Raw genomic sequence first — 21051 nt, 5'->3', positions numbered from 1 at the left:
CTAAATGTGCCTCAAGTTCATGACGCCAAAAGAGTCAAAAGGGACAATTTAGGTCAAAACAATGTTGCCTTGACCATCGCTAATGTAAACAAGCGTGTGGAAGAAACGCCAAAGAAGGACAATTATTTCAGATCATGCGCAAATCCCCAAATTGCAGATATGGGAAATGTGAATACAAACACTGACGTTTTCACAGTTTCCACCAACAGTTTTAACCAAATCCATCACCAACCTCTTAATTGTATTTCCGCCACTCCTGTGAATCAACCAGCCCCGGTGTCCACAATGAATACAAGCGATGTCATATTGATATCGGACACTGAAGAAGGGCCACCAGAGGCTCTGAAGACAAAAACGGATAATGGCGATCACAAACCGCCCGTGTCACCGGGAACCGCCTATTACACCACCTCTCAAAGGTCTGCCTTGCTGAAAGAGCTGTCCTCCCAAACTCCGTATTGTGTTTATGTAGACATGGGAATGGAGTTGGACCAAACTGGCTGCACCGTTCTCATCGGCTTCTTCGATCGTGTGTCCGGGGTTAGCATAGTACAAAAGCTAGACACGTTCAGCATCAATCAGCTGTCAAACGGGAAACAGGCGCCAATTTTGATCACTAAACACACCGGCAATGCAGCCGGGGACCTCCTAATCGCGCTGCTCAAGAAATACAAGCTCCCGCTGGACAGTCTCAAAGTGTTTTATTGCAACATTCCCGATCCGGAAGTCAACAGGATGATAGTGGTCAAGCTGAAGGAGCTAAACCCGCATGTAGTGTCTCTTGGCGGGCTGGCGTGTATGGTAGGTGGCGCTTGCCAGACTGGGTTGTTGGATTGCTATAGCCACGTGCTGGACCTGATCAACGATATTCATTACTTTAGATTACCCGAAAGCTTAACGGAAGCCAACTACGACATATCGATTCCGATTTCATTGCAATATGCAGCAGTTATCGGAGTGATACAGTACATGTCCCATAACTGGCGAAAACTGGAGGACTATTTCAAAGTCCTGAAAAGCAATGTCGGGGCAAGCCGGCTCTTACGAATTCTTGATCAATTTCAAGAGCACAAAATAAGGTTGGACTTCATTTTCCTCTCTCACGCTTTGGACTCCTTCCGAAGTTTCCAGGATTTGCAGAAAAGCAAGATGAGAGACATGGTTATGGACCTGCAGTTGACCGCTACGTTGGTCAACGTCTACGCTTCCAGTATTTTCACCCCCGCGGCCGCAGACAAGTTTGTCAGAAAGAAAGATATGCAGATGCTGCTGAGCAAGAAGGATTTTCTCCCAATGTCTTGTGTGAATGTGGGCATTAGAGCCAGGAGGTCTTTGTCATCGCTGTCTTTTGCGGAGCTCGGGGAGGAGGACAGGAGTACGTTCCTTTCAAAGGCTCTGCTGTTCTACCAGACCACACTGAAGATTTTAGTTGAAAGTCTTCCCGGACAACTAAGCCCTGTGTCAATGAAGAATATCGGGACACTGCTCAAACATCCACATAGTCTCAAGGTAAGATTTGATACTGATTATTGCACAGCATGTATTATGTGCTTATATGAGGAGGTGGGTATCATCTCTCAAAAAGTAGAGGATAAGGCAAGTTTATTTGAAGAGCACAATTTGTACATAAAATATATGTATTCAAGTGGATGGAAACAACTTAAAGGCCAAGTAAAATCAATAAAATGAATCAAATTGACATAAAAAAAACAAAGAGTCCAGATAAGAGGTCAACTGATATATCATATGGGTCCAAACACCACCGCTCCGCTGGTTGGGGAGCGCTGGTCTAAAGCACTTTACAGATAGGATAATCTAGTCACAATTTTTATGTACAGTATTTAATATTTTATTTTTTTCAGACAGACTAGGCACAAACAATTTGACAGAAGACATTGATATTATACCTTTTGTCAATAATTGTTCAGAGTCGAGAGATCTCCGCTGTCCAGCTCGCGGAGTTGGGTTGTCAGTTGGGAGTGTGTGAAACCGACTCGTCCAACTCTCAGCTGGCCTCTGAATATGTCAACTTCATCCAGAAGGCCAACGATTGGCGTGACAGTATGGAGGGCGAGCCAGTGGGTCTCCGATGGCTGAAGGTACAATCCTAAAACACTCCCTTGACTTCAAGATCTCTGTGCATGGCTGTAACTGTGAAGGTATGAATCATGATCTCGATTGAACGTGCTTTACAGGTGTTGGACTGCTTGAAGAAGTTTCCTCTCCTGTTAAAGCTTGTCCTCACACTCCTGGCTTTTCCACGGTCCCTACAGTTGAAGCACATTTTTCAGGTCAGTTTTGAACTTCCTAACCTCAAAAGATGATCAATGTTTTGATTTTTTTTGCTGTTTTTGTCTTTGGAGTTTTGTTTGGTCCAACAAACAAGGAAATGAAAAACATTTCTATTTGGTTGAAAAACTCTCATTTAACCTTGAATATCGACAAAACGGTTTCTATGTTTTTCACTAATCGCTCTAAATCCTCACTATGTGAGACTGGACCAAAAATCACCATTGAAGGTCAGGAAATCTCAAATGTAGACCAAATTAAATATTTAGGAGTCATTCTGGACCCAAATTTAAATTTCAAAAAACATATAAAAAAATTAACCAATACGTTGAAATTTAACATAGCGAATTTTAGATGTATCAGAAACTCTTTGACTATAGATGCTTCTAATCTTTATCTAAATGCGATGATAATCCCGCACTTTCGCTACTGCATGACGAGTTGGTCGCAGGCCTGTAAAACAGCATTAAGGCCCCTGGAGTCATTGTACAAAAGTTCTCTTAAAGTTCATGACAAAAAATCTCGCTTATATCATCACTGTCATATTCTTAAAAAACATAGTATATTAAGTTTTGAAAACATAATCATATATTCAAATCTCTGTCTGTTGTTCAAGATAATTAATGGTACAGCAGCTCCTCCGTTAAAAAAGTTTATTTCACTGAGCTCAGAAATTTCATCTCGAGCCACTCGGTCGACTGTTCGGGGCGAGTGTAGGATGCCCCAGTGTAAATCCGCACTCCGCAGCTCCGCTTTCTCCAGTGTGGCCATCAAACAGTGGAATATGTTGCCAACAGAGCTGACCACATGTGTAAATTTTAACACTTTTTCACACCAGGCTAAAAAATGGCTTATTTTAAAACAAACTTGTTCCCATAATGTCCTGTAATTGGTGTGTATGCAAGAGCGTGAAATCTAATGCTTTGAATGAATGAAGTGTGTGTCGATTTTAATGCTGTTTTTGGGGAAATGTATTATTCTGTATTAGTATTTTTATGACTTTGTTGACATCAGTCTGCCCAGGGACTACAGGTGGAAATTAGCACAAGTGCTATAACCTGGTACAATGCATCTCTCCCTTTGAGGTTAATGTATATTGTACACTGTCCCTGTTCAAATAAATAAATAAACTAAACTAAAAACTAAACTAGCAAATAGTAGACTAAGGGCCTCATTTACTCAGTCTGGTAGATTTCAAGCACTACTGAAAGTGAGCACATGCCATTTCATAGCATGTTGCACCTGATGGTCATTAAAAACTGTTACATTATTATTAGTGGTGAAAATGTGATATGTAAACAAGTTTGCTCTGTGGCCTTTTAGCACAACTTTATGTACCACTTTAGCATGTACTATCTATTTCACACGTGTGCACATAAGGGCTCAGTCCTGTTAAACAAATCCAGTATGGCATCGGAAAAAGGTTTAGGTACTACTGGTATCGACAAAATGAAAGTGATGCTATTTTTTTATTTTTTTTTAACTGAATGCTAGCCCCATTTTTCATTTTGCTCATTTTTCAATAAGTAATATTTTCCCCATTTATTCCCCATTTTCCTGCATTTTTCCCAAAATGCTTCCCCATTTTTCACACATTTCTTGACATTGGGATGAACCTAATATTGTAAATTTGTCGATCTTCCAAACATTATTGTCCTGTTTTCTGGTTCTAGATAACAAACGTTTTAGTAGGTATCAAAAAACAAGTATCAAGTACCGGTTTTGTAACAGTTCATTATCACATTTGCATCCCTAATCATCAAACTCCTCTTGTCAGTATAAAAGGCTGACATCTTGACTTATAACGGCTAAAATATGAATCAATTATTAATTAGAATGTCTAAATAATTTAATATATTCCACCTACTCCTTGGTGGGTTGGATGTAGTATGTCATGAACTTATGTGTGTGTTATTCACTTCACTAATTTTTCTAAATATGACAATATGATGTGTGTGTTTTTGACAGTCCCAGTGGAGAGCTGGTCCTCCCAAACCTCCTGTGCACAGAAATGGCTTCAAAAAGGGGTATCTCCTGAACAGACCCGAGAGAGATGAGGACAGCTCCTCTGATGAAGACCGCCCTCCTCCTCACAGACCCAGACTGTTCGCAGTGAGACCAGGTCCAAAACGACTGAAAGACACAGAGGTCACAGAGGACTCCGAGGATTGTACGGACAACTCTTCAGGTATACAGATATCGTTTCATCTTCGTATTTGACTTGAATACAGTGCTTTCCATGGCATTTGAAGTTACTTTTCTGATTTAATGCACATGTCATTCACTCTGTGCTCTCAGTTCTGGTACGCTTTGTATGTGACCTGGGGTGGAAAGTGTCTTGCCCGAGGATACAACATACTTGTTTATTTGAGCAATTCAGCATAAGAACGGTCAAAAGATGTCTGGTAAATACCCCTACAGGGTTTCTGTAGTGCATTACCAAAGAATTTTGTCAGAAATAAGTCAAGAAATGTCATTAAAAAGCATGGCATTTGACTCCAGCATGCATTAAATCGAAATGTTCTTTGAACATAATGTCACCGATGGACTTAAAGAGACTAGATGCAAGTTTTCATTTTATGCTCACTACTGCCACCTCAGGTCTTAGGCGTAACTGCAGCTTCTATATTAAGCTTGTGCATGACTGCACTTCAGACCTGAATTAACACCTTTTTGATTGACAGTGCAGGATTTTAGAGGCAATTGTGGTGAATAGGTCTGAGCTCATTCGACATTAGGACATGGCTGGAAGATGTAGGTGGTGGAAAATATTTAATTTTAACATTTTTAAACTCCATGTTGTCCCTTTTAATAAACTCTGAAGTTCAGTGCCTCCTCCAGCTGTGGAAATCACTTATTTAAGAAAACTAACTTTCTGTGTTTATTTACGCCATGGTTTACAGCTTCAGCACAGAACCAGCAAAGAACTGGAGCGCAGAACCAATGTAATTTACAATTATGGGCTCTAAAAATGTGGAGGACAGTTTCAGGATTTTCGGTACAGAACAAGGGCTGACACTGTAGAAGAAGAAACAGCTAAATCAACCAGGATTACTTGGGGAGTTTACAAAGCTGTGTGAATGGTGAGAAATACTGCTCCAGTTATGTCTTTGCTAAGGGAACAACGTTATAACATCTTTCTTTGTCTATATATTTTTTTATTTGGTCAGGACAGTGCACGTTAATGAACAGGGGACTCATGCATGTAAACACACCACTCCAGTTTGTAGCCTTGGGCTGATTTGTATCTGTTGTCTCACACTCTCATTCATCCTGGCCTATTGTACATGTTTTTAGTGGTAGGAGAAACTGGAGTACCCGGAGGAAACGTACGCAGACAGATAGATAGAATATGTAAACTCCACACAGAAAGGCCCCGTCCAGATGGGAATCAAACCTGGGACCTTCTATCTGTGAAGCAGAAGTGCTAACCACTGCGCTGTACTGCCCTATGGCTCAAAATAGGATTTGATTTGATATTGAATATGTCTCCTATTGCATGTGGGCATTAAAAGGGCATCAAAAGGAATTACATTTGACATTCAGCTACCTAATGCTGCTTCTTCTACTGCAGTGCATATTAAGGCGCTCCAAATTTTGTATGTCAGATTGTGGGCTGGCGTTTGAGTACAGAAGGACAGGGTTCCCACGCGTCCTTGAAAATCTGGAAAACCTGGAAAATAATGTCTCTTTATGTCTTATCAAGTCATGGAAAACGCATGGAAAATGAGAAAAAACGTCAAATGTCCTTGAAACAAAAAGTAATCCTTGAAAATATTTCTGCTTGATTTATTTGTGCCGTTGTAGATAAATATAAATATTTGAACTAACTACATTGTTATATATTTGTCCAGATTTTCCGCGCATTTGTCGCCTTTCCCGCACATCTTAGGTCCCTGAATGCATCTCTCACGCAGCTTCGCTAACGTGCTTCTCTCGGAAACCAAAACAATGACCACACGGCTACAGTAGCCAGTGTTAATGACTTATTTACAACTTTAGATATGTAAAAGAAGCGGCGATGGGCGCGGGGCAGGTGAAGACAGGCCTGTTGTTATGGATTATGCTAAAGAAGTTGAGGTTTGCGAAATGGACTGACCAGACGAGTGACAATCATTGGATAAAGAGGTGAAAAGCAGCAACTTCTATTGATCCCCAGGAGATGGAGTCCACAGTGAGTGTAGTGTTTCTATGCTTATTCCGTGCAGTAAAGTCGGGCTGAATGTGCCGCTGTTGCACTGACTTCTTTAGCGCACTCGTTGCTATCATTATGTTTGCCTTGATAGATTCAGTCCGCGTTTGCCCGCGTTACACAGTGACTAGTGATGAGTAGGTTCCGAATGTGGTATCAAAGCGGCCTGGGCGCCACGTGTGCCGGTCCACCTGGACCGGTCACTCCAACCGTACCGCTGCGTTGCAGCACTCATCACCCGCCACTGAAAAGGCTCTCCGCGCTCATAGATGCACTCCCTCGGATCTGTTCATCCCCGCCGGAGACTTGTGTGAAGTTAGCCCCCCCATAGTGTCCAATTTGCTTCAAAATAGTGTCATTCGTTTGTGCACATAAATTTAGCGTTTGTGCGCACTTCGTTTTTGAGGTATTGATCATTGATTGGTAATTGATCAGGGATTAAAAACGATACATGATAAAAACGTAACTTTTTTGTTGACTTTTTCATCATCAAAATGTGTCCCTGGTCAGCTGCCATCTTATTTTGTGTTTCCAGGACACATTGTTGACAAATGTGCCGTTTGGGTAATACCTCAAAAACGAAGTGCGCACAAACGAAGCACAAACGAATGACACTATTTTGAAGCAAATCGAACACTATGGGGGGGCTAACTTCACACAAGTCCGCCAGAGCTGCTGCCGCTAACCCTGTCTTGAGCCTCGCATTTTTCTTCATTCACAAATACTCGAGCTAAGAGGCTATTTTTTCAGCAAACGGAGCACACAGAGGTGTGGATGCGCTCGCGCGCACGTCAGTGCGAGCCGGTGTAACTTGACCCACTGGACACAAGCACTAAGTTTTCCTTTGGGCTCAATCTCAGAGCTACAGCCAAATCTCACCAACAGCCTGTGACATGGACTGTACATGTACAGACAATCCTTCATTTACCAGATTCTTTTCAAAATATTGATTTTACATTTTGGTCTATACTTGTATTTTTCCTCCCATATATATATATATATTAAGTGTTTGCACGAATTGGAAATAAATTAGGTCCATATGTAGAGCTCCTCCACTGTGCTGGAAACCGCTATTGTGTTTTTAGGTAGTCTTTGCCAATAAAATGTATTAAAATCTGAATGGCATAAAATTGTGTTGGTTGTCAATCACGATTAAGTTATAGCATGTCCACCGTCTCTTGTGGGGGTCATGCATTAAGCCATTTGTGGTGCCCTTATACATTGTGCCTCCTATACTGTAAATGCAATACCAAGTAAGGAGGCCATCATGTTTTTGACTCCAGGCTGAAGTTAAGTTTCTCCAGCTCTCCCAAGGTTGCAAAAAAAATGCATCCGTTTGATGCTTTAAAATGTGGAATTTCCAAAAAGTGTTTTTGAGACAGCCCCAAATATTAAAGAAAGGTTCAATGTTTTTATCAAAAAAGTCCTTTGCCCATTTTACAAAGCGCAGTTGAAGCGCCATCGTCACCCTGGAAATGAAAGGATTTTCTCTTCGTGCTTCGTCACATTTTCCAAGAAAACAGTGAACTAGGCTACAGGTACATTTACTTTTATAAAAGTGTGTTAAGAACTCAGCAATACTTTTGATTAGGATGTTCTTTAAACGAGCGTGTGGTCAGTCAGACTGACGCGCTGTCCTGCACTGGCTCTTCCTGGGAGCGAAGCCGGGTTTAGAGGCGCTTCCCTCGGTCAGTCTGCGCAGACGCCTCGGCTTAGTTACTGGTGTTGGAGCCGCTCAGACAGTGGCCGGGTTTAGAGGCGCCTCCCTTGGTCGGTCTGCGCAAACGCCTCGGCTTAGTTACTGGTGTTGGAGCTGCTCTAGAGCTCGGCAGAGCTGGGTCCATGTTCAGTCGATTTGTCCCTCCGTAATATTTCAGCGGTGACAGACCTAATCATTATTTTACACCTGATGTCACGTTAAAGCCCAACCCTGGATAAGGAGGGTCATAGATATCGGCTACTTTCTGTCTGAGTTCAAGTGCAGATGAGTAGGCCTCGTTGTCCGCGTGACACCTGCCACTCTCAATTGTCTCCACGCGCACAACTTTATATTTGGATTGCAGCTGCATTTTCTCACGTAATTTTTTCATTCACAATAGCCGTCTTTTGGACCCACTAAAGCACTCGTGTAACGCTCTGTCTAAATGTAGATTGTTATTGATAATAAGCCACGTCCATTATGTATATATTTTTTAATGGCCGGTAATTCTTGTGAATGGCCGACATTTTGGGGCCCAGCCGGCCAAAGTGGCCGACAAAAAAAAAGTCTAGCGGAACCTCTGCTCCAGGCACTGCACTGTGTGTTTAAGTCAATGAAAGACAACTTAAATTCTCCACCTTTCAGATGTGGTTGATGTGACTGAAGATTACAGATTAACTGTTGCACAGTTAGAAGAAGCTCAACCAAAAGAAGTTACACCGTTAACAGGTACCAAACTGTTATTACTACTACTTTTAATGGCCTCTAGTGTTATGTTATTCGGTTTTCTATCTGTGTTTTTAACAGTTTCAAATGGCATCGCACCAGCCGCTGAAAAGCCTGTCATCGAGTCGGTCTTGGTATTAAACGACGTGGAGGATCGGCCCAAAGTGAAAAAGCCAACAGCCAAAGCAACAAACCCGGCTCCTGCACGAGTAAGATGCTCTCAGTATCTTTACTGTTACATGCTGGACATTGGGCACGAAGCTTCTTCGTCCAAAACGGAACAAAGTGATGCAACAATGTAAAGATTGATTTGGAATCCATGCAAATCCATACAAAATTCCAGTTTGAATTCCAGGCTGAATGGTCAAATACAACACAGAGTGATTTGTTATGAGTGGTTTGCGTTTTGTTTTTTAAGAAAAAAAAAAAAGGTCTTCAAAGGAATTGTCATTAAATCAAACTTTTCTGGAAAGTATCATTTTTAGAACCCACTCAATGACACTGCTCAACTATTTGTTCTGCATACATTGGTCAAAAGCACAAATAAACTATGGTCTTAAAAGAGTGTTTCTCAACTGGTGGGTCGGGACCAATGGATGAGGAGGGTGAGTGCCTCTTTATTGTCCTCGTGGCGGGGAGCTGACATTGCTGTAGTACCAACCCTTTGTGACCAGGGGCGACTCTACAAGACACTTGATAAACAGCGTTTCTCTGAAGACTTTGACCTCGTTTGGACTGCTGAGAAGCCTGCCTCCTCTTCTAAAAAATGCTATGACCCATGTGACAACACTGCTATGTTTCATATTTTTAACCACGCTGGTTTTTGTATATTAGAAATAAAAAGCGCCCGTCCGCCCCCTGTTAAGGAACAGGCTTTATAGGAGGAGATGGCGCAGCCATATTAATTTCACAGCTGACTTTGGATCATTAATATAAATGGGGCTGAATGGAACATCGGCTATCTGTTTTATATTATATCTATGGTTTGGATCCAGAAGGGTTGGTTAGTTGGTCACAACAACGATCAAGACTTTTGGTAACCGTATGACCTCTTTCCTGTCACAGAGGCAGCAAGGCGAGCTCGTGCTCATAAACCTGGAGGAGTCAGTCTCTTGGCCCGCAGTCACCGTCCCGAGCCTGGAGGACAACCAGGAGCCCGACATGAAGAAGGTGGAGTGGTACGGACACAGCATGACCTCCGAGGTGCCCGTCTCATTCAACACATACAGTTAATCCTTCGTAGTTAAGCAGATGAGCTTGTTTTTAACTAAACATGTGTTTTTGGGGGGCGCTTAGGTCTGCGTCGAGTATCTGCGGCCATTTGCAGACTTTGCCAAGTACTTCTCCCAGAACACCTTTGCAACAGTCGCCATGTACAAAGAGGCTGTGTTTCTGGCGCTGAGGGTTAGTTTGCTATTCAAATTAGCAAAAGCCGAAAAGTATTTAACTTAAACTTTTGCTTTTAGGAGGCGAGTGCACGCTGTCAGAGGGAGTTTTTAGCAACGATCGACAGCAAAGAGGAAATTCTGATTGAGATGCTGGACTGGGCTTTTGGCGGCTTCCAACCAATGGGTCCACAAGGATTCGCACCCGCTGTTTTAGGTATCATCATTTCCTTGCCGAAAGTTGTTTTGTTTTAACCTCTTACCCTGAGCGCATCGTTTCGACTTTAGCCAAATAAAGCTTCTTGACCGGAGAGCAACTCTGTAATGCCTCAATGGAAAAAAAAACTGATTGTAACTTTTTTGTTGTTGTTAGAATTGGGTAACATCAATCTGAACTGAGCACATTTTCTCCAGTTTGATATTACCCAAATCTGAAAGCTTCTCGACTGGGGCATCCTTGTTTTCTTTGCTATATTGACTCTTTGTTCAACAAGCTTTTAGATTAGGGTAAAGCTTAACTGGAGAAAATATGCTCAGTTCAGGCGGGTGGTAAGAGGCAAAAGGTGCATAATGCAGCTTTTTATGGGGAATAAAAGTTAATATTTGATTATTATTTACTTTCCATTACGGTTAATAATTTTATTTCAGGTTTTTGAGGGTCTCTGGTTGGTTTTCTGGATGTATACGTAACCATTGAGATAGTTCAATCAGCAGAGGAAATCTAATCTAAAAAAAACTGATCCTGGGGCTGTTGTGTTGCCATGCTAACCACCCATACAGCCACTGGGTCACTGAAAAGTCAAATATGCACTAATGTTAATTATTTCTGCTTAAAAAGTTGCATAATCCGCCTTTAATACCCTAAATATGTAAATATGGTAAATTCAGAATGTTAATGACATCTAGTGGTGGCTCAACAGATTGCAGCATTTTCCATATTCCATATGCGGCCCTCAGACAAATTTTTGGTGGCCCTCGGGCTGCTTGCTGAATCGGTTCACATCATCAGAGATAGTCCTTTTTATTTAATATGTAATAATTCTACACAATTCTAACCAAACAACTAGCATTTTATTGTGAGACAGAGCTGGCATTAAGGTTTTAAGCATAAATAAAGGCATGAGGCACAATTTATACCTCTGCTACTCGAAGGATTCGTGGAACTAACCACCGACCCATGGCCCTTTACCCCGTGTACGCTCCAATATGTTGCCCCCCATGAAAAAAGTTTGGACTCCCCTGATATACACCTATTAACCTACAGTGACAATGAGGGATGTACTATATGAAAAAGAGCCCTATTCAATAACTATTGCGATTATTATTATATTATATTGTATTGTATTGCATAATTATCATTACTGTATTATACAGTGGAACTATCTTAGAAACATAATGACTTAAACTAAACATATTTAAAACAAAACAAAAAAAGTGTAAATTTCTCGTTTTGTTTTTGTCATTTTCTCTACATGTCTTGTTACAATGTCTTATTTTTATATTTTCCAGATGAAATCAAGAGCACCACTGGCCAGGGTAAAATCAGGCCTGAAAACCTACCTAAAGTGTCCGTGTCACTTTACAAACTCCCGGTGAAGATGCCCCAAAAGGTCACCGGGGCAGATTCATCTGAAAAGGCAATGAAGAAGAAAAGTAAACCTGTGTGGAAGGGGAAGGGCCCGAAAAGGAAAAGCACTTTGCTACAAGGTTTCTTTGAAGACAACGACATGTCGCCAGACTTTGTGCCCCACAAGAAGAGGCCGCACACCAAAGTGGACCATTCGAACAAGGGCCGGATAGGAAGCGTCTATAATCAACCGGACCAGAAGCAAAGAGGTAGGACGGCTCAGATCGCAGTCTTTAAACTCTCATTTGTGGCCTTCACCTCCAGAAAACACAGATAAAACCTTTATATGATGCCTTATTCAAGTCCATCCTGTTTTTTTTTTTTTTTTTACAGCCACACTTCATAACATTTCAGCCAAAATTTAGAGACCATCATCAACCTGGAATGTTCCGCAGTGTGGCTTTGAATAGTGCTCTGTAAAACCTACACAGGAGAATATTAAACGTTTGCTTTGTTTCAGAGAGCATCATACAAAGGATTTTGGCGCTTGACTTGGACATTGAAGGTGAGTTTAGCAGAAGAGCATGTTTTACAATAACCATCGAGCGACTTCATGTTGTGCTCTTGTCTTACGCAGAATACTGTCTATGCTGCGGCACGAAGGATACTGTGACGTCCCACCCTCTCTTCAAAGGCAGCCTCTGCTTGGAGTGTAAAGTAAGTGGCCATCGAACTCACACCTCGAGAAAGTCTTTGAAAATGTGTGTAACTCAACAGGATTTGCCCGCGTTTGCAGAATAACTTCACGGAAACGCTGTACCGGTACGATGAAGATGGGTACCAGTCGTATTGCACCATCTGCTGCTACGGGATGGAGGTCATACTGTGCGGCCATGACAGCTGCTGCAGGTTTGTGTTTTTGCCTTTGTTAATAACAACAGTCTGGTCCCGGAAGTCAAACCACTGACTTTTAATCAGAATAATCATCCAAATCAATCTAACCTTTTCAAGTATTTGCGTTTTTGTTCCTTTTGGTAATCATGCGATGGTCAGTTGTTACCATGAGACTGTTTAGTCTCATTTGTGCTTTTAAAGAGCGTGTATTATTACAGCTATTTGGTTAAAATCTCAAACACGTGTCACTTTCTTACACATTGTTGGTTAGAAAATGCAATATTGATCTAAAACTGCTGAAACATTGGTCTCACTTCCTGATTTTCCAGCGATCTCACATCTCTGTGTCTTTCTGGGCAGGTCGTACTGTGCGGACTGCCTGAACATCCTGGTGAGCAACGGGACATTTGACTCCCTGAAAGACTTGGACCCATGGATCTGTTACCTGTGCCAGGCGGAGCAGACTCACGGAGCCCTGACGCCCCGGCAGGACTGGAGCATCCGCGTGCAGGAGCTCTTCGCCAACAACAGCGCCTTGGAGTTTGTAAGCCCTTACCCTATTCTGGACTGGAGGGGGGACCTAAACACTAACACTAGGGCCGTCACATTTTTAACCATACTGGACCTTCTAGCTTTACTTCACTTTGTTATCCTTTATGCAATCTTATGTTCATGTGAAGTTTTGTTATTTTTGGATGCAGTTGATATTGTTTTTGCACTTAAAGTGATAGTCTGTAAGTTTATATGTTTTACAAATGTAACAGATTGATTATCATTGACCGCCTGGGTGTGAAATTTGAGGTAGCATAAGTTATATTAATCAATCATATTTTTTCTGTAGCCCCTCCCTTGCTGACCTCAGACACTAATCAGAATCCCCAGGATACCATTTTGACCATGGGTGATGAGATGGGTTTTTCCTGTAACCTGGCCTGTCAGGTCCAATCAGGAGGGAGGAGGAGCTTGATTGTTTATTTTTGCTCTCCTCATTTTCCAAACTATGAGGGTTTTCTGGTCCAAGGGGAGGAATTTGAACGTTTGATTTCAAATTTCTCTCCCTCTCCTCACTTTGCAAATGTACGAACTATCACTTTAAGTGTTATTTGATCAGCATGAACTTTAGTATTGTTGATAAATGTGCCATAACAAGAGGGAAAGGATTTTATTTTCCAAAAAGTCAAAAACATACACTACATTTATGTGTCTAACAGGAGCCACACCGAGTTTACCCATCCATATCAGCCAACCTGCGGCGGCCAGTCCGAGTACTGTCACTGTTCGATGGGATTGCAACAGGTGTGGCCTAAAAGTCTAAGTCTAACTCACTAATAACTAACCTCACCTTCAATGTTACAATTTCATTAATGTACTAACTAAAGTAGCTATTGACATGCCAACAGTTCTGCTCTTGTTGTTTTGAATGTAACTTACATTTTCCTATGGACCTTTTTGAAGCTCAGAGTATATTCTGGTATAACTATGAGGTCCAAACGTTTGCTAACGATATATAGGTCTAGGTATATAATATAGGTATATAATAATTATTAGTTTAATAAAAATAAATTTTGTTCTGTATGACACGTGGTGGTGGTGTAAGACACACTCTTCTTCCAAACTACTCCTTCAAGTATTATTTCCTCCAGGTGATTGATTTTTAACCAGGCCACCATAAGTGACCTGTTCCCCCTTTTAAAGCAAAAACACAAAAAACAAGCTGAAAAACAGCCTCCTAACTTTTGATCCAAGGGAAGAGTTTCATGAGCTGTTGTTGCTGGACATCGTCACAATATGTTTCTGCTGCTGGAATATCTGGCACGTTTACTTTGTTAATGCTGTCTCCACAGGCGTCTGTCAGCCGCTGCCTGCACATGTCATGTTAAATCTGCAGCCTACACCGCCCCAGACTGGCCGTAAAAGTTACTCTTGGGTGTAGGGCACAGAGGGCTTAAGCCTGAGTGGTCACAGGTCGTAACAATGGGGAAGTCGTAACTTTCAGATTAAAGTCCAAAGTGCACTCTGCACCTGTAGGTTTTGCAAGCTAGCCAACTTAACAATAACGCTCATATTATATCAATACTAGACTAACAAATGAAGAGAACATACCCAGTTGGACAAGATCCTGACTCTACTTCTTCCATTTCTTAAGGTCAAAGGTCAATTCCTCCCAATTAGTATTCAAACCATATTTGAGCAATGTTGTCCCAAATTGGATTAAAAATAAAATAAAAAGTATCTCTCAGATCATATTTTCTTCCCCTGGACATAATGTTATGGTTGATGTTTCATGTTGGCATCCTACATATCGAACTCTCATTTCAAGAACTTCCTTTACACTATTTTTGAGCCTCTTGTTTATTTTTTCCCCTATTCCCAATCTACGTGTTGCTCCTTGAACTTGTTTTACGTCTTCAGGCTACTTGGTGCTCAAGGATCTGGGCTTCAAAGTGGAGACGTATGTTGCGTCGGAAATTTGCACTGACTCCCTCGCCGTGGCCCACGTTAACCATGACGGGAAGATCATCCATGTGGGAGACGCCAGGCTCATCACCAAGGAACACGTAGGTTTATGAGGGAATAGAAGTCGCTCATTAATAGTGATTGCACTTCCAGTTCATCAGCTTGTCAAATTATCATTCTTTGCTCAATTTATGTATTTCATTGAGGTTTTATTTATCTTTCATTTTATCCTATCTTTTCCCATGGCTCCTTCTACAGCTGGACCAGTGGGGGCCATTCGATTTGCTGATCGGTGGAAGCCCGTGCAATGACCTGTCTATTGTCAATCCTCTGAGGAAAGGGATATACGGTGTGTGTCGCTCTTTTACCACATGAAAACTTCCCAAATCTTGTGGACTCATTCAGACCCACATAGTATTATTGTGTGCTAAACTGATGTAAATGAATAAGAGTTGGCCTTGTCTCAATGGCAGAAGCTATACATCGAAAAGATTTCAAGTTGAACTGAAAATACACCACTTTGGGCATAAATATATTTAGATAGTATTTTCTGGATCTTCTTCAAGGATATAAAATCAAAATGAATAGTTCAGTTCTGTGTCAAAATCATCAGAAAATTTCAGTAACAGACATCATTTCATATTCAGGAAAGCCTTACAAATAAATAGAAACCCTACTTGTTTTTCAGTTTAAAAGAAAAAAGCATTAACATTTTGTTACACTGTTGAGTAAAACGAAATATTTAATCTTTTATTATTATAAATTATGTCAAAATCTCATGTCTCTTGAATTTGTTTTTTTTCGGCCCACCCCTACAAATAATAAACAATGGAAAAAGTTATTAGAAACAAGACAATACAACGCAACGTCAGTGTGAATTAGATCAAGTAATCTTAGGGCAGTTTCAAGTTCAACTGAGCATGTGCAGACAGTAGCAGCTGAAAGAACAGAGCAGCAGATGGGAGTCTTTACAGAAGTGTTACAGAAGGTCAGCAGAGAACATCTTGGTTGCTTAGGGCCTTGAGAGGGACTTGTGTAAAATAGCAAAAAATGTATGGAAAAACCTAAAGGGAACATTTGAATGTGATAGGAAGTTCTAAACAGTGAATGTTGCATAATACCGATCCTTAACTTCTGCCACTAAGATTTGTTTTCTTGCCACGTTTTGTCCTGCAGAGGGCACTGGCCGCTTGTTCTTCGACTATTACCGGATCCTGCAGTTACTGAAGCCCAAAGAGGATGACCCCAGGCCGTTCTTCTGGCTCTTTGAGAACGTGGTGTTCATGAACGTGCACGACAGACTCAACATCTGCAGATTCTTGGAGGTTTGCGCTTTATAAACCATTTCACCTCCCGAGCCTGTTATTCGATCACTTTTACCGGGCTTCAGTGTGATGTTGTCGTGTTACAGTGCAACCCAGTGCTGGTGGACGCAGTGAAAGTCAGCCCGGCCAACAGATCGCGCTACTTTTGGGGGAACATTCCTGGCATGAACAGGTATTTTGGTCAAATATCTTTTCTTGCTTGAAACTGTGAGTTTGTATTGGACAAATGTAGCTACAGAAGTATCTTGGCACCAAGTGTGACTGGGGTGTGACGGTTCATGTTAATTTTCTTTGTCTTCCCTTTTGTTAGGCCCATTGCAGCCTCTCAGACAGACAAGCTGAACCTTCAGGATTGTTTGGAGATTGGTCGAGTTGCCAGGGTTAGTAACATGTTCCCTTTCATGTAATATATTATTGAAGAATAATTTAGAGGTCGACTGATATGGTTTTTTTTAAGGCCGATGCTGATTGTTTTTTTTTTTTTATTGGCCAATTTTTCCAAATGACTGGTCTATTAATCCTGTAAGAACAATATACTTGGCCACTCCATCACCGGCCGATTTTATTTTCTTACTTTAGGTCAGGGGTCTCCAAGTAAATTTTCCTGGGTGCCAAAATATATCGAGAGTGTATGGCCGGGGTCCATAAACAAAAGCTCCAGTAAAATATTTTTTTAATTGGAAAAATACTGTTGAAGAAACTTTTTTCAATAAATAAATAATAATGAGCCGGTCTGTAGCCTCATTAAAAACAGATTGCACTTGTATTGCACTTCACAAGCCTCTGTCACAAGTTTCTGCTACATTGTAGTCATTATTTATGTACTCCACACTCTGTGGTGGGAAGCTACTATTGTTGCCACAGCAGCCCTAGGGCAGACAGTCCATTTTACCACATGGCTATAATGTGTTGTTTGTATCGTGATCTCTAATTATGTCAGTGTCCTCTGCTGGACACGTGTGGAATTCTTTCCTTTCTGAGCATTCATTCATTTAAAAATGCATAACTCCGCAAAGGAAGGGGCTAGAGACTTTTTGGACATACTCAGGAATTTGTTCACTACAAGTGAGGGGCTGGATCTCTGGCTCGCGGGCCACCTGTTGTAGACCCCTGCGTCAGGTGATTCAATCATAGTTTATGTCCCAGCTCGGATTAGTTGCCGTTAGCATTAGCATTAATAACTAACTTAGAGATTGAATTCTCCTGGTTCTGTGCTTCATGCAGCATGTCCATATTCACTGAGGTTTAGTAAAACTCGTATTTAACAAACTTGTAGCTAACCAATTTTCATTGCGATGTTTCTCTGTTCCCCTGAGGCCAAGGGACTTGTGGGAGGGCTCTTTTTAGAGCCCTGGCTTCAAGATGACGCTGTCGTCCAAATATGAAAGTCTCTATCACCAATAGCCGATATTGTAAAATCCCCAAATGTTATAATAATAATATCCGTTGACCTCTATTGCAGCACTCTCTCAGGGTTTGGTGCCAGTCCAGTCTCAAACCCATACACCCAGAAAATGAACTCTGCCTTGTTCTTTACTGGCACAGAGAAGAGTAAAGCACCATTAGAGCACTAAAAAACAATGGATTTGATTCACCAGACAGGCCTTGTAGTGGAGATAGTTTGAGTGCTGAGATGATCAGAACAACTACAGTGAAGCCGGATTGGTTTTAGTCCCACAGGGTGACAAAACCCATTGGAAACTTTATGACATGGCAGAAGGATGCATCCAGTTTTCCCTGTGTTTACACCATGACAAAGCTATAGCTGGTAATGACACGCAAGTTGCTTGCATAACAGTTCAGGTCACAGAATGATTATTTATTCCAGTGTAAGTTTGCGTCCCCTCTGCTCCACCTGCTCGTGGTCAAAACTAAAGATACATTTTTCCCGATTACTCCAAATACTGTTGCCTCTTGCAGATTTGCATGTCATTGCTCGATTCAGGCAACTTCCAAGAACCTTTTTGGACGTAATTAAAGCCGTGGTTCATTCAAACCATATTTAGAATGCATTACTTTTTAGTGTTAGCACGGCGGGTTGGAAAGATAGAAACAATATTGCGGTTCGGGTTAGACTCTGTTTTATATTATCCAAACTCAATCCTTCCTTTTCCGACATTCCAAACATCCCATATTTTCCACAGAGATAGGTTTTAACGCACATTTCATAACTTTGGGGGACAGTATCAACAGTTTTGTTTTGTTTTTCAGATGACCAAAGTAAGGACCATCACCACCAACTCCAACTCACTAAAGCAGGGTAAAAATGTGTCCCTGCTCCCTGTTGTCCAAAATGGCATAGAAGACACGCTGTGGATAACTGAAATAGAAAAGTAAGCATTTGATGTATATTTTTATACTCCCATGTACATGGAGCACATAAAATCAGGGCATGTTGTTCATTGATTGTCATATACGTTGATTAAAATTGGGTTATATATAGAATTCTAAATACTGTTTAGCTTACAGCCTACCTGAGGGACTTCTGATTAGACAATTGGCAGGGGGTGTGCTTATTAACTTAAGCACACTGTGTTCTCAGAATTACAGAATTGCTCTCAGCTGCCCTCTGCTGGTCGTTTGCTGTTTGGTTTTAATTGATTAATTGGAAAAAAGTTTGAAAGCACCTGAGTGATTAACAAAATAATGTTTTATATTCTCCATTTATGCTTTTACTTGATCACGTAGCAGTCTGAACTCAACTAATCATCCTCAAATAACAAAAATTACACCACATTATTATATTTAAAAAACATACTAATAATAATAGTCCTTTACAGGGTCTTGAAAAATATGAATGTTTGCGTCTATGGCGTAAGATCTGCTTCTTCACTCTGAGAAATGTAAAATTTATCAGCTACTGTTTAGTTGCGTGACCACTAGAGAGCACTACATTACTGCCATTGATCCAGTCTGATTCAATGCGTGGCTCGTGTTCACCTTGTGCTGTGGCTAAATCATCGCATTTTCCATGAAGATTACGGCCGTGCCTTACCTCATATTATGACACTGGCAATAGTCACCTCCTCCTGCATTACTATCTCCCCCTGGTGTCTCTGGCCAGAAAACCACAATTGCAACTTGACTGCCACTGGACCGGAGCCACCAATACACACTAATAGAATCATGAAGAAAAAGCTAACAGGCTAACGGACAAAGCTAACTGCGGGCTCGCGCCACATTAAACAGTATTTACAACCAGGTTTGAGTGTAAAAAAGTATTTCCATTGTGTAATTGGATGTACAATATCCCTCTCTCCCTTGGTCTTTTCTGTCAGCATAGTATTTACTCTCACGGACAATTAATAAGTAAAAAAATCGCAACATGCTACAACATCTGCAGTTGCGCTTATGGCCTCTGGGGTCAGAGTTACTACCCACTGTAATTGACTCTCCTCGCTCCATTTCAGGATCTTCGGCTTCCCCAAACACTACACGGACGTGCGGAACATGAACCGACAGCAGAGGCAGAAGGTTCTCGGCAAGGCCTGGAGCGTGCCCGTCATCCGCCACCTCTTCGCTCCTCTCAAGGACTATTTCGCCTGCGAAGAACTGCCTCCGCTGAGCACGTCTAACGCGTCCACCTCCGACGTCTCCGGAGCGTCCAGCAGCTCCCCCTGTGGCTCCCCAGCCACTCCGGAGAAACACCAGCTCAGATGATCTGCAGAAAAACATGGCTTTGAAGACATTTAATATGCTTCTTCAGCTCTGTGGGAAAACGATTGGAAAAGAGCTTTAGCAAAACAAATATGACAAAAGACTGAGATACTAACTGCTGAAATCATACAAGAATCACATGCATTTCGGAGCTTGTTTCTAGAGGCCTAAACGACAGGGCTGCAACCCAATCTTTTAATAGTCGACGAGTCAAACTTTGACATGCAAACTATTCTTTTTTAATGCGCCTTCAAAGTTACTCATCAAATTTTAGCCATTTTTAAAGAGAAGTAATATCGTGCTTCTCAGTCGAAGTGTTTCTTAATGCAATTTTGACATTATTACGACAAAAAACAATGATCGATTACTATAGCGGTGGATTATTGTCAATAGTCAACTTGAGTGAATGAGTCATTGCAGACTTTCAGGGTTAGCAGGTTTATATAAAAGAGCCCATGGATTAGATATTTACATTTCATATTTTTTAATTCACGACATGCATATTTTAATCATGAATGATAGAAAATTGAGGGAATATCTGGAAAGCAACAAATACAAAATTTGTTAGAAGGCGAGACACTGCAGGTGAAAACATTGATTTTTCACGCAGTGACCATTGCTGAGATTTTTTAGTTTTCTCAGTTGTCAGAGTTTTTAAAAAGACAAAACTTACCCTTTGCAAGGCTTAAATTATGACATTTCTGCTAGTGAGCCAGAAATTCCCAGGAACTACAGCATCCTGTCGCAATGGCCGGTTTCCCACTCGTATTCATTCACAAATATTGACATAGTTTGTATCCGTGTTTTTTGCAAAGGGCGGCCGAGATGACGCTGTCGTCCAAATATGGTCATTTCAACAC

At 41.3% G+C, this 21051-nt stretch overlaps 1 protein-coding gene across 1 annotated transcript; it reads left to right on the top strand.

Annotated features, from left to right (window-relative positions):
• Positions 1-285: 285 nt before the first annotated feature.
• On the top strand, positions 286-20194 carry LOC306964849 (uncharacterized protein; the record flags this gene model as incomplete). The annotated part of the gene is made up of 20 exons (XM_079559018.1): positions 286-1509; positions 1929-2099; positions 4258-4477; positions 8988-9115; positions 9972-10109; positions 10203-10310; positions 10373-10508; positions 11801-12127; positions 12379-12423; positions 12496-12575; positions 12655-12767; positions 13113-13296; positions 13964-14048; positions 15165-15310; positions 15468-15558; positions 16386-16534; positions 16621-16706; positions 16845-16914; positions 18746-18867; positions 19945-20194. The coding sequence occupies 20 exons, from the start codon at positions 286-288 to the stop codon at positions 20192-20194; spliced, it is 3873 nt and encodes a 1290-aa protein (XP_079415144.1).
• Positions 20195-21051: the final 857 nt, after the last annotated feature.

Source organism: Gobius niger (assembly GCF_951799975.1).
Source record: "Gobius niger genome assembly, chromosome: 6".
Classification (NCBI taxonomy): Eukaryota; Metazoa; Chordata; class Actinopteri; order Gobiiformes; family Gobiidae; genus Gobius; species Gobius niger.
This window is presented reverse-complemented; position numbering and strand designations above follow the sequence as displayed.